At 63.0% G+C, this 13,452-nt stretch overlaps 1 protein-coding gene across 3 annotated transcripts in view; it reads left to right on the forward strand.

Moving 5' to 3' along the window:
• KDM4B (lysine demethylase 4B) overlaps window positions 1-10,437 on the forward strand; it is a 128,867-nt gene extending 118,430 nt beyond the window's left edge. For all 3 annotated transcript variants that reach the window (XM_011373564.2, XM_011373565.2, XM_023538552.1), the window contains 8 exons: window positions 1,189-1,265; window positions 1,570-1,625; window positions 1,804-1,912; window positions 5,437-5,622; window positions 5,739-5,903; window positions 6,305-6,424; window positions 7,028-7,120; window positions 8,262-10,437. In XM_011373564.2, coding sequence (XP_011371866.1) covers window positions 1,189-1,265; window positions 1,570-1,625; window positions 1,804-1,912; window positions 5,437-5,622; window positions 5,739-5,903; window positions 6,305-6,424; window positions 7,028-7,120; window positions 8,262-8,438 — 983 coding nt within the window. In that variant the 3' untranslated portion in view covers window positions 8,439-10,437. The remainder of the gene's footprint in view (window positions 1-1,188; window positions 1,266-1,569; window positions 1,626-1,803; window positions 1,913-5,436; window positions 5,623-5,738; window positions 5,904-6,304; window positions 6,425-7,027; window positions 7,121-8,261) is intronic.
• Window positions 10,438-13,452: the final 3,015 nt, after the last annotated feature.

Below are 13,452 nucleotides of genomic sequence, written 5' to 3' on the forward strand. Positions count from 1 at the left end.
AGCGGGCAGGGAGAAGGTGCCCATCAGCCACTAGGGCGATTTTAACATTGGCGGTGAAGGTGAAGTTCTGGAGCGGTCCGGGGCCCTGTTTATCTCTGCTGTCAGCGCTCACCCTCCCCCAGACCCTGGAGCCCAGACCGTGACCACGAGACAGAATGACCATCTGCCCCTTTCCCGGGCTCGAGGAGGGCAGTGACCAGAGACTGAGCCCCCAGGAGCGGCCATTCCAGAGCCTAGAGCTCTGCGTGCCGCACACCCCACAGAGGGACACAGCCCCAACCTCTGTCCCTTGCCGTCCCCGCAGGGCTGCCCCAGGTTCATTTTGTCTCCTGTATTGGGAGCCTGTTGGCTCGGCCCTGTGGGTCTGGCGTGGGACGTGCTCCTGCGCAGTCTCCTGGGGGCCACTCTAGTGGGGCCTGCAGCCGGGGGCCAGGCCGAGACCTCATTCACTGAGCTGGGGCGGCAGAGGCTCAGCACAGAGGCAGCTCCCAGGGACCTGCCGCTGGAAGGAGGCGGAGCCTCCGCTTCCTCCATGAGCCAGCCACCTCCTCCTCTCCAGCCCTGACCTTAACCGAGTGCCCCATGGACTGAGCAGGGTCAAGGACAGGCTCTTGGGCACCTTGCTGTCCCTGGGGCCTCTGTGGGGACAGAGCCACCTTTCTGCAGCCCTGCTGAGCAGTGACCCCAGGGCGAGGCGAGCCCCTCGCTCTGGGACATGACCCTCCCTTCACCCCCGCTTCCCCGCGCCCTCTCCCCATTTCTGAACCGTGACCACATTCCACAGCAAACCACCTTGATGACTCAGAAGCCCTGACGTGGTTTCTGAGGTAGCAATTTTGCCGGGCACTTGGCCGGCCCGCCCAGCCCCTCTGCTCCAAAGTCCAGCGCCCTCGAGGCCCACTTCACACGTCACAGAACTTCTCGGTCACTTTCCCAGGGTCCCAGCCCAGCAGAGCCTGGGGGCGGCAGCGAGGGGCCCGGGCTGAGCGGGTGGTGGGGGCTTCTGCGAGGCGGGCCTTGCCGCCCTCTCGGCCTCTGCTTCCAGCCCTTTCTCGCGTGCGTGGGCGGCAGCCTGGGTCGATGGGGAGCGGGCGGCGGAAGCAGTTTACTCCGTGCCGGGCTGGACTCCAGGGGGCCCTGGCGCTGCGAGTGGCACGGTCACTGATGCCTCCTTCTGCTGTCGTTCAGGCTGCTACGGCATCCGCCCAGAGCTGGTCAACGAAGGCTGGACGTGTTCCCGGTGTACAGCCCATGCCTGGACCGCGGTAACTCGCCCCTGCGGCTGGGGTGGTGCTCTGAGAGCCACCGGCCCCGAGGGGAGCCAGGCCAGGGCCCCGGGCTTGCCCACCCTGAAGGGGGACCTTGGGCTGGGGGCCCCGCCTCCCCGGGTCTCGGTTTCATCACCTCAGCAGTGAGGGGGTGGAGCCCCGCGCACTCCGGCCCCACCCTTCCGTGGCCACTCGTTTGAAATGTAAGGACCGTGGGCAGGGGACGGACCAGGCCCCGGAGCAGCGTGGGGACAGCTCTGCCCCGTGCCCCACTCACTGTGTGTGTGTCTGGTCCCTGCAGGAGTGCTGCCTGTGCAACCTCCGAGGAGGAGCCCTGCAGATGACGACCGACCGGAGGTGGGTGGAGGGGTCCCAGTCAATCCCGGGGCCTCGATCTCAATGGGGGAAGGAGGGGCAGACAAGCACCCAGACTGTTCCCTGAGGTCCATAACCCCTAACCGGCCAGCAGCAGCACGCGGACAAGGGCAGTGCCCGTACAAGGAGGCGACCCCTGACCACCCCTGACCCTCCCCAGGTGGATCCACGTGATCTGTGCCATCGCAGTCCCCGAAGTGCGGTTCCTAAATGTGATGGAGCGCCACCCTGTGGACATCAGCGCCATCCCCGAGCAGCGGTGGAAGCTGGTAGGTCCCCTGGAGCCCTGCCCTGTGGGTGGAGGGTCACGCCAGGAAGCCAGATGCCACTGATTTCAGCTGCACCAAAGCTGATACTTCTTGAATTGGTCCCAAAGGGGTAAGTTACCAAAGTCAGAAGGGCAGAGGTCCCCCTTACGGGCACAGCGGGCTCCTGGCCCCCCAGTCCCTGTGCGGTGATGTCCATTGCACACTTTGCACGTGGACCAGTGGCCGGTCGCCACCTTCTGCCCTGCACTTCCCTCGTTACCCGCCTGGCCTGTCTCAAAATCTCGCGGTAAAAGCTCTTAGCGTGAGGTCATCCCTCTGAACAGATTGTTAAGTTGACAGTACCCTGTCACTCGTCGTGGGTGTGGCGCGGACGGCTCTGGAGCTCAGTCGGCATGCGTGGCGGGGGCCGTGTGCCTGGCCCCTGCCTGAGTCTGTCGTCCGGACCTCGTCTCGGTGGCCTCCTGCGGCATTTGTCCTGTGTCTGGTTTCTCGCGCTGAGCAGTGTCCTCCAGGTCTTTCCGTGCTGTCCAATGGTGGGGTGTCCCTGTTCCGCGTGGGGATGGACCGCGCCTTCCGTAGCGATTCACCCGTCGGGACCGCTGGGTTCCCTCCGCGTCCTGGCTGTGTAGAGCGCTGCAGTGAGCATAGGGGTGCCGATGCCTTTGCGACTTAGCGTTTCGGATTTCTTCAGGTGAAGCCCCAGAAGCGGGGTTGCCAGGTTATAGGGCAGCTCTGCGTTGGGTGTTTTGAGGCACCCCCACACCACCCATAGCGCCTGCGCTGCTGTGCACCCTGGCCGTGCAGGAGGGCGAGTGGCCTCTCCCCTGCACCCTCCCGCCGTCTTGGTGATTGCCTGAGGTGACAGCCATCGCGGCTTTGACTCGCGTCTCCCTGACCGTCATCCGCACCATTGAGCCCTTTCCCTGTACCTGTTGGCCACCTGTATGTCTTCTTCAGAGGAATGTCTGTTCGGGTCTTTCACCCACTTTTAAATCAGGTCGTGTGCTTTCTGTCGAGGTGTTGGTCCTTCTCGGTGCATGTTGAGCTTCCCCTCCAAAGAGCATATGGCCGTCCCGGGCAGGGCGCTCTCGCTGAAGAGTCACCCGTGGGGAGCCTCGGGGGTGAAGGTGGCACGGCAGAGTGTAACCATGAGCGAACGCTGGCTTCTGTTCCCAGCTCGGCCACCTGCCAGCTGCGTGATTCTGGACGGACTCCTGACCTCTCTGCGCCCCAGCCGTCCGCCCCACATGGCCCCTGCATGGCGCGCGTTAACCGGGCCTCGCCGTGAGGCGCTGGTCTTGCTATCTGAGCACCAGCGCCTGCTTGGTGGCATCACGGCTATGAGTTTGTGGCAGCCCGCTGAAGATGCGTCCCCACTCGGGTGTGGGAGTGGCAGCTCTCACGGGGCATGTTGCCCTTGGCCAGGTGGCTGGGCCCTTGGCCAGGGTGCTCGACGACATCCTGGTCGCTTTTCCTGGATGGTTTGTTTCCCGGCTGCCCGGGTGGTGCTGGGATGTTGACGCCCCTGCAGGCCCACCGAGGGCAGGAAGCAGAGAAATGGGGCTGTGGCAGTGGCCTGGTAGGAGGCTCTGTGGGAAGGGACAGAGACGCCCGCCTGGAGCCCACAGCTGTGGCACCACCAGGCGGGGCTGAGCAGTCACCGGCAGGAGCCTGCGGGGGACCGGGTGCTTTGGCCATGGACCGTCAGGCGGCCGGCGCCAGCCTAGCCAGGCGCAGACGGGCGGTCAGGAAGAGGCTGGCGGCCTGCAGGGGTTCGCAGCCGTAAAAGGCTTCATCATTCAGGCAGAGTGGCGGTGCGGCACACAGCCGTGATCCATCCTCCCTCCAGACGCTTTATGGATCATCTGACATTTCCAGCTTGTGGCCTCTTCATTACCTGCACTTGTAACGATGAATTAAAAATCCTTTTACATGAGGTTTGCTTGTACTGCCTAATGGGGCCGTGCAAGGAAGCTGGCAGTTAACTCCCGCTTGCCCAGCTGCCAGCCCACCTCCCCAGGGTCACACACAGGCCGCAGGCTTGGGGACAGTCCCTCCTGGTCATGGTCCATCCATCTATCCCCAGGACTCCCTGGCCATGGGCTCCGGGTGTTTGGGGCGTCCTGGTGAGTGGGGACTGGCCCCATCTGTCTGGTAGCCTGAGCCTTGCGCCCCCTCCCTTTACCAGGCTGGGATGGGTCCCAGAAAAACCATACACAAGACGCGCCCCACTCTGGTATCCCGACAAATGGTACAGTGGGGACCAGGCCCACATTCCTCATGATGCAGAAACTCAGAACAATGAGCTGCCAGCCACGTGGGAAATGAATCGTGCTGAGCCTCAGGCCGGGCCGTCGGCTTTCTCCTGAGCCTCAGCGGTGGGGCAGGTGACGTGCATGAGACCGTGCGCCCTGCTGGTCTCGAAGGACCACCCTCCCCAGGGCCTCGGGGGCCCTGTGCGCGCCTCTACTCCCAGAGGCCAGGATCGAGGGCTCACGCCGTCCGGATCACGTGCGTCGGTGCCCGCCCCGCAGGCCGGCGGGGGAGTTAGGTATTGACAATTTAGTAACGAGCTCTCATTGCCATCGATCCGTTCAGCGGATCCCGCAGCGCCCTTGACCGCTGTGCTTATTTGGCTTTTGAATACGGTTTCCAGAGCGGTAAAGGCCGCTTATTAAATGCTCAGAGTGATGAACGTAGTGGGCCTGGCGACGGCAGAGCTGGAGGGGCGGGGGGTGGCCCTGGATGCTGACGCCACAGGAGCAGGTCGCTCTGGGCAACGGGGCCTTCCTGTCACGTGGATCCCCGCACGGGGTGAAAGGCCTCGCGCGGATGCCCCTTCTCACCCGGAGGCTGGTCTGCAGCGCCTTTACTCAGAACCGAGGCAACGTTTGCCATTTCAAAATGAGCATCTTAGTCATTTTTTGTATATTCAGAATTAGGCAACTATCACTTCTATCTGATTCTGAAACTTTTCCACCACCCTAGAGAGAAGCCTTGTCCCCATCAGCAGTCACCCCCATCCCCCTCCCCAGCCCTTGGCACCCACTCACCCACGTCCTGTCTCCATGGACGTGTCTGTTCTGGACGTTTCACATAAATGGACTCACACACTACGTGACCCCATGTCTGGCTTCTCTCACTGGGTCCGTCCACGCTGCAGTGAGGGTCGGCGCCTCCGCACTTCGTGGCCGAGCGATGTTCTGGGGTGTGGTTCTTTGGTGCCTGCTCCAGGCAGCTCCGCAGAGGGGCTGGGCCTAGAAGAATCCTGGAAGCGTTCCTAGGGGTTGGGGGGAGCCACAGGCCGAGGCGGTGGGCCTGGAGACCCAGCCCAGGGCGATTTGCGGGGCTCTCCATTGCGGTCAAGATTCCTAGCCTAGCAGACCCCCCAGGCCCTTCGCAGGGTGCCTCCTAGCCCTGCGTCTCGGGGGTCACTCCCAGGAGACAATCCTGGGGGTCCAGGGGGGCTCACAGTACCCAGGGCGGTCACCGGCCAGATCCACATCTCCCCTCTGTGCCCCCAGAAATGCGTGTACTGCCGGAAGCGGATGAAGAGGGTCGTTGGCGCCTGCATCCAGTGCTCCTGCGAGCACTGCTCCACGTCCTTCCACGTGACCTGCGCCCACGCCGCCGGGGTCCTCATGGAGCCGGACGACTGGCCCTACGTCGTCTCCATCACCTGCTTCAAGCACAAGGCCGGGGCCCACACCGTGAGTCCCCAGCCCTGCCCCCGCTCCTGCTGATCACTGCCCGGGGCCCACACTGTGAGTCCCCAGCCCTGTCCCCCGCTCCCGCGCACTCACGCGTCCCTCTTCCCTCGCCCCAGGTCCAGTTCCTGAGGGCGGTGTCCTTGGGCCAGGTGGTCATCACCAAGAATCGCAACGGGCTTTACTACCGGTGCCGCGTCATCGGCACCACCACACAGACCTTCTACGAAGTGAACTTTGATGACGGGTCCTATAGCGACAACCTGTACCCGGAGAGCATCACCGTGAGCTGTGGGCGGGTGTAGGGTGGGGGCTGCCACTAGGCAGCTGGGAGGTGGCCCAGTCCCTCACACAAGTCCCCTGTGGCCCCGCTGGACAGGTCCAAGCCCTAGGCTCCCTGCAGGGGAAGCACTGTCTGTTTCTGCAGAAACAGAGCAGAAGGTACCGTCAGTCTGGGTGAGCCAATAGCCAGGGTGCCCCCCCCCCCCCAGGGATACAGCCACCCTGCCCCGCAAGACCCCAGTCCTGTGTGTGCACAGCTGCCGCCAGCGCCCGGGCCGAGCACACCGCTGGCCCCTTGCTGCACCGGGAGCCTCGTCACAGCTGAAGTGCAGACAGCGTGGCTGGGGAGGGCCGGCCGCTGCTGGGGGCCTCCGCCTCACCCCGCCGCCTTCTGTCCCCACAGAGCCGAGACTGCGCCCGGCTGGGGCCCCCGCCCGAGGGGGAGTTTGTTGAACTCCGGTGGACTGATGGCAACATCTACAAGGCCAAGTTCATTTCCTCTGTGACCAGTCACATCTATCAGGTGGGCGGGGCCCTGTCTTCCAGGTGGGGACACGGCAGGGGGCGGGGGATCCCCGCAGGCGAGTGGGGTCTGGTTGAGCTCCGTCTGCCTAACGCAGAAGGTCGGGGCTCCGTGCGTTTTAAGGGGACGGGGCCTCTGATTGCCTGAAACTTTCCCCGTTAGGGCTGTTTTTCTGATTTTTTGTGTGTGGCAAAATATACATAACATAAAATTTACCGTTCTACCCGTTTTTAAGTGTACAGGTGTAGCGTCTCTGGTTTTTTTCTTTAAACAAGGCAGTTGTCGGTGTCTTCCCACGACTGCAGAAGGGAGGTCATTTGCCAGCGTGGCACCTTAGGAGGAGACTTGCCCGCTTCCCAGCAGCCACAGCTGCCGCCGCGCTCCCTCTCATGCCACCAGATCCCTCTGTCGCTTTTTACCACATCCCGTTTCCTCTCACTGCCTTTACTCGATGCGCGAGGACATGAGCCGGCGGGTGGGGACGCCCCGGGACCGGCGTCCGTCTCCGCGGGCCAGCAGTGGCGACCGTGGGTGGGGGACCGTGGCGAGGACGGGGTGAGCCCACGGTGCACGGCACCGCCCCTGAGGACTGCCCCTCTGCAGGTGGAGTTTGAGGACGGGTCCCAGCTGACGGTCAAGCGCGGTGACATCTTCACCCTGGACGAGGAGCTGCCCAAGAGAGTCCGGTCAAGGCTGGTACGTGGCCGAGCAAGGCCTCGGGATGTGGCCTTGTCTCCTGTGGGGGGCGGCTGAGGGCAGTGCCCAGGGAGCAAGCCAGGGCCTGGGCCATGGCAGGCGGAGTCCGGCTTGCTGTGACCCGTGACAGCCTGGGGAGGAAGGGACAAGCCCGCGCCATCCTGCCCCGCCAGGCACACCGCGGTGCATCCTGCGCCCAGAGCGCCCTGCGCCCGAGCACATCTGAGCATCAGGGCTGGCCGCGCAGAGAAACGCATGTGCAAAGCTCCCCTTTCAAAGGGAATGATGGTCCCGGGGGCGAGGAGCGGCCACCTTTCCTCCTGGCCATTTTCTTTCTCCCGTGTTTAATCCAAAGAGCAGATCTCGGGGAGCAGGTGGCTCTGGCCCCGGGTGAAGAAGCTCAAAGCAGGAGCTGACGGGGGTGGCACAGCTGCCCTCCGACGCCGGGTCCCCTGGGTAGGACGGGTTACCAGGCAGAGGAGCAGGCCATCCCCCTCCCTGTGGCACAGCCGTCCCCTAGCCACCCGTCTGCAGCACAGACCGGGACAGACCGGCCGCCACCTGCCCTCACAGGGGGCCCGTGACCGGCGTGTCGAGACTGCCTGGCACACAGGATCAGGGTCCACACAGGGGAAGGGTGCTGAAAAGCCGTCTCCGGTAACGGGCTGTCCCTCTTGTAAGGTCGTTGGCTGAGGGGCAGTGTTCTTGGCCCCCAGAGAGGTGGGCATTTGCTTCAGCCACATGTCCAAGGGGAGCCCCTGTTTCCGTGCATTTGGGCTGCTGTAACCGAACATAGACCGGGCCGTGTGAACCACAGAGGTTATTTCTCAGAGTTCTGGGGGCTGCAAGTCCAAAATCAAGGTGCCAGCAGACCTAGCGTCCGGTGCGACCTGCCTCCTGGTCCAAACCAGCCCACCACGAGCGTGGGACGGACGAGCATGGGCCATGTTCGTGGGAGAGCACTCTGGGGTCTCTGCCCTCGGGCGCTGAGCCCTCTCGTGGGGGCGCCACACACATCACCCCCTCCCCTCCAAGGCCCCACCCCCTAGGTCCGTCACACAAGCCGGGGGAGGTTCAGCATAGCGTCGGGGGACCCAGACCTGGGTCGTAGCTAACGCGTGTGCTCCCTGGCCTCCCGCAGTCACTCAGCACCGGGGCACCGCAGGACAGTGTCTTCTCCGGAGAGGAGGCGAAGGCCGCCAAGCGCCCGCGGGTGGGCGCCCCGCGTGCCACCGAGGACGCGGGGCGGAACCCGGACTACCTGGCCTTCGTGGAGAGCCTCCTGCAGGCCCCGTGCCGGCGTGGGGTCCCCTTCTAGGACAGCGGCCGCCCGGCCACCCCTCGGCCCAGCAAGGCAGGCGGCGGCGGGCCCTGGCGTTTGCTTGCTGTGAATTCTGTCCTTGCCTCCCTGGCCCCCAGAGGCTACCTCCGTGCTCTGCGGGGACAGGAGCGAGCAGGACGCCGGCACGCGGCCCCCAGACTCAGGGAGCAGGGCCACGCAGGCTCTGGGGGGCCGGCCGGGGCTCGCGCCTCCCACCACTCAGATTCGTAAACCACGTCAGCTCTTCTCGAAAAGGTGCTACTGCGTTGCCTGCCTCCCGAGCAGCCTTTGAGATTGTGACTTCTGTACATAAATCACCTTTGTGAGGTTCTTTCTATAAATACCTATTGTTTAAAAAAAACACACAAGAAAAAAAGGAAAACAAAAGGAAAAGAGTCCCCAAAGTTGTTTTCTAGATTTGTGGCTTTAAAAACAAAACGAAACGTTCTTTTTCTCAGAAACGAGACTTGACACGCTGAGGAAGACAAAAGCATCTCGTTTTTTTTTTTTTTTTTTTTTTTTTTTGTTCGTCCGTTTGTTGTTGTTTTGAAATCTTACCGTCTGTGAGCGGGCAGGTGTGGAGAGGCCGGGAGGTGCCGGGGCCTCGGGCAGGGCGCCCAGCGACGGCCGGTCCATCACTCCACCCTGTCCCTCGCTCTCCCCCCGACTTCGCAAAGGTCTGGGCAGCGGGCATCACTTCCTTGGTCCCTGCCAGCGCCTTTCTTCTTTGCACCGGACAGGAGAAGAGACAGGAGGAGGCTGACACTGCCCTTCGGTGGCCGAGCGCCGGCCACGGAGGCCTAGGCGCCTCCCTCCTGTCTGTGAGCCTTTGCAAAATAAACACTCTCTTCTGGTTTGTTCCATCTTTTGCTTCTTCTCCTGTGAGAACCATTCCACAGCCAAGGCCTCAGGTGACGGAGTGTCCTTAGTGCCACCGAGGCCTCCGTCGGCCTGCTCAGGGGAAGGGAGACCTACAAGCTGATGACCTCAGGGGCAAGCGGGCGCCTGGCTCCCCCGGGGGGTTGGACAGGCAGCTGAGTGGCCAGCTGGGCGACCCAGGTCCCACCGTTTCCTGTTCGGTGAGGCCAGTGCCCCCAGCCCCCTCAGGGCCCCTGCTTTGGCTGTGGCCCTGTGTCACAGGTCCTTCCTGGGACCCTGAGGGGCCGGCAGCATCCTGTGTCACATTTGACGCGTGGGTTCATGTGTCTGGGACAGGGCGAGTGAGAGAGATCGCCACGGCTTCCACCTTGAAGGAGGCCAGCCTCGTCAGAGTCTGGGTAGAATCTAGGGGGGAGGAGAGGAGCCTCTCACGCGGGCTCGGGCGGGAGGCAGCCCTACTCAGCCTTCCCGCTCTCCATCCCCAGCCCCTGCTCGCCTCTGCAGAGGGATCGGGAGCATAATTTGCTTGTATAAAATTTATTTTGAAAATTAAAAAAAAGGAAAGAGTGTTTTAACAGTTGCCAGGCCAGAGAGAACTATTTAAGGAAAATGGAGAGAAAGTAAATGAGCCGAGAACCTTTCATTTCCTTGGTGGGGGGAGGGGCCAGGTGCCCAGAGTGGGCGGGGCTGGGAGGTTCCGAGGGGAGTCAGCCGAAATGGGGGGGGTCTCCCTCTGCATGCAGCACCCCCGCCTGGTGGTGCTGTCACTGTGTTTATATGTAGTTTGAAATGCTATTTATATTGTAAAGAGAATAAAAAGCAGGCGGACGCCCCTGCAGCCCTCAGGGTACGAGGGGGTCCAAGGGGTCGCCAGCCCCGTGGCAGGCTCTCTGGGTCGCGCCCCCGTGCGTTACGGGGCGACTTGTGCAGACAGGCCGCGGCACAGCAAAGGGGAGACACGTTTCCCCACAGATATATCTGTGTCTCTGTGCAAAAACGAAAACCCACCCACCCCGGTTTTTTTCCCACCCGAGATTGAGGATGCGCTGTATTTCTGCCTAATTCCCCTGCCTCTAGGTTCATACTGAATTAAAGGCTCGTGAGCACTGCAATTACAGGTCTGTGTCGGCGTGTCTTCATTTCTGAGCGGTGCTGGGGGATGGGGCCTCAGTCCCCACCAGGGGTGACCACTGGGGCGGGACAGACTAGGGGGCCCCCCTGGCGGGCAGGGCTGGGCGGCATGTGGCCTGCCCCTCGGCCTGAACCCCCAGCCCCCAGAGTAGAGGACACTTCCTTTCTGAGCTGGATGCAGGTATCATGTCTGCATGGACCTTGGGCCCCGCTCTGGGGCAGGCTGGCAGTAGAGGTGGCCGTGGCAGCGAGTCCCTTCTGTCTTTGACCCCTCTCTTGTCCAGAGCCAGTGGCCTCCCTCCCCCATGGCCCCCTTAGCCTTTGCCCAGTTACTGTGACATCTGAGGGGTGGGTGTGCATTGGGCATGGGATGAGACTGGGCCCCCGGCATTCGTGAATGTCACTCATCCAACAAGGACTGGGAAGCGGCAGCGATGTCGCAGGCCTGATCCCCGCCACAGAGAAGCTGAGGCTGGTGGGAGAGGCGGACAGTAAGTCAAAGGCGTGGGACGCCAGCTCTGACGCGAAGGACGCAGCGGGACAGTGTGGTAGGATGTGCCGTTGCCGATGTCCCAGCTGTCCACGGGAGTCCTGAAGGAGATGAGCGTGAGCCATGGGGACAATGGGGGGACAGTCCTCAGTGCAGAGGCCCTGAGGTGGGAGGACCAGCGAGGAGCCCCGAGCTGTGTGGCCAGAGAAGAGTGAGCCAGGGGAGAGGGGGAGGGGCGGGGCGTGCAGGGCCTCGCGGGCCGTGGGGAGGACGTGGGCTCCCACCCTGAGGGAGCTGGGGTGCTGTGGACAAGGGAGGAAGGGATCTGACTCCGGTGCTGACAGGCGTCCCCTGCCTGCCGTGGGGCTGCAGACTGCGGGGACCAGGGTGGGAGTGGGGGACCAGGGCGCAGAGGATGGTGCCGAGTACCTAGAGAGATGGCATTGCCCTGGGCAGGGAGAGCATAGTCCCCTGCGTGAAGACACAGGTCTGGGGACCCAGCAGGACCTTTTGGAGACGTGTTTACTGGACAGGTGAGGAGAGGACCCGGGGCTGGGCCCAGGGTGTCCGTGCAGGATGGCGGGAGCAAGCAACCGACGACGTGGGAGAGGAGCGTGGGGCCCCCGGGGGCACCCCCTGCGCCTCGAGTTTTCCTCCGCAGAGCTGGCGGCGTGGGGCCGTGGTGCCCTAGCAGAGACCTCTGCGGCGTCTCTATCCAGCCGCAGCCGCCTGCCCCTTTCAGAGATGCCGCCCCCAGCATCTTACTGGCACCGGCACTGGTTCCCCACTGGCTACAGGGGCCCTCCGCACCCGTGCCCGGATGAGTCAGTGTCCTCTGAGCCCGCCCAGGGCTTGGTGCGCACGTTCAGTCCCCGGCCCCGGGGAGGGGGGATGGGGCACAGACGGCAAACCCAGGTGGTCTCAGCGTGGCTGCGGATGGCCCACCCTCTCTGTTCTCCAAATGTCGTAAAATGGGGAGGCGATTTGGGACAGGCCCTCGTGGTCTGCAGCCAGGGCTGAGACGCCGGGCCGGACCCCCAAATGTGCAGCCATGTGGCGCCAACGGAGCCTGTGTCGCCCTGAGCACTGGGCGCTGCGCTCGGCGCTGGAGTCTGGTTCGTAATCCAGGCCGTGAGTATTTCCCGCTCCGTTGCCCTGTGCCAGGACCCGGGCTGATGGCCGAACAAAGGGAGACTCAGCCGTTGCTTCCGTGAGTTCGGAGTTTGGGAAGCAGGTGCAGGACAGAAACTGCAGGGACCGTCTGAGCATCTTCGGCACGTGCCCGGAAGGGCAGGAGCGGGGGCCTGTTGTGTAGGAGGTTTCTAAGGAGGTGACATTTAAATGGACCCAGCCCCTCAAGGGATGGCCTATCAGAGACTTGGGCCAGGGGCACGTCTGTTGAATACCCCATCCTCCTAGGGCAAGGCCTGGCAACCTGAAGCCCTCAGGCCAAATCTGGCCCTCTACTTGTATTTATAAATAAAGTTTTATTGGCACACAGCCATACTTGCTACTTTAGCATCATTTATGGTGGCTTTTGCTTTACATGAGCAGGGCTGAGCCGTAGCAGCAGAGAGCACCTGGCCCCAAACTAGGGTAAGTGGGAGGGGGCAGCCTGCAGCTCTCAGACCCACCTTTCCTCTCAAGCTCCCGGTTAGGCCCCCAGGGCCCCAGCACCACGCCCCCCACCTGGAGCACTGCGGAAGGAGAAGGGACTTCGACCAGGGACCCTGCATCCATCCGTCATGCACCCACTGAGGAGCCCTGCCCTGCATGTCTCAGGCGCCCCTGCGCATCCTGCTGGCTTCTGGCAGGGGGACCAAACATGCCTGGTGTCCAGTCCAGTCCTTGCCGGCTGCCCCCCACCCAGGTCACCACCCTTCGGCTGGTGCAGAGAAGGACAGTGACTTTGGACCTCCTTTGGCCTCTGCAGGCCTGGTTCTAATCCCCGCTGCCATGTTCACGGCTGTCACGATGGTGCCGAAATCCACGTGTGTCTGTTCCCGCCCACTCCCCATCGCTGGTTGTGCCTTCTCTCCCCCGACCCCTGGGGCCCCCTTGCCCTGGTGATGCCGAGTGGGTGACACACCTCGGAGAGCTGGCACCCACCCCAGGGAGCATTATTTATGATTAGATTCACTTAACGGTTTTTGCTCCGTTATTGGAGAAAATAAGAATTATTTGCTGCCACGGGTGGTGCGTGGGGTGACGCACAGCGGCTGGCGGAAGCGCGAGCGTCCGGCTGCCCGGTGTCTCCTTGGTGCGGCATCCATCCTGCTGCTCGCCGGTGACAGGGACAGATGACCACCCTCCTAGCAGCTGCCTGGGTCGGGGGAGGGGCCCTCCAGACCAGCACAGCCCCTCCCCCGTTAACAACCCAAACCGTGGGTGCAAACGGGGCTCTCGAGAATCGATTCTGTGGCACCGGCCCTTCTTAATGGCCCCCGCCGGCCCCCAGACACTGCCCTGTCGGCCCCATGTTTGTTCCCAAGGACCACCAACGGGTGGCTT

This window comes from Pteropus vampyrus, unplaced genomic scaffold (assembly GCF_000151845.1).
Source record: "Pteropus vampyrus isolate Shadow unplaced genomic scaffold, Pvam_2.0 Scaffold226, whole genome shotgun sequence".
Classification (NCBI taxonomy): Eukaryota; Metazoa; Chordata; class Mammalia; order Chiroptera; family Pteropodidae; genus Pteropus; species Pteropus vampyrus.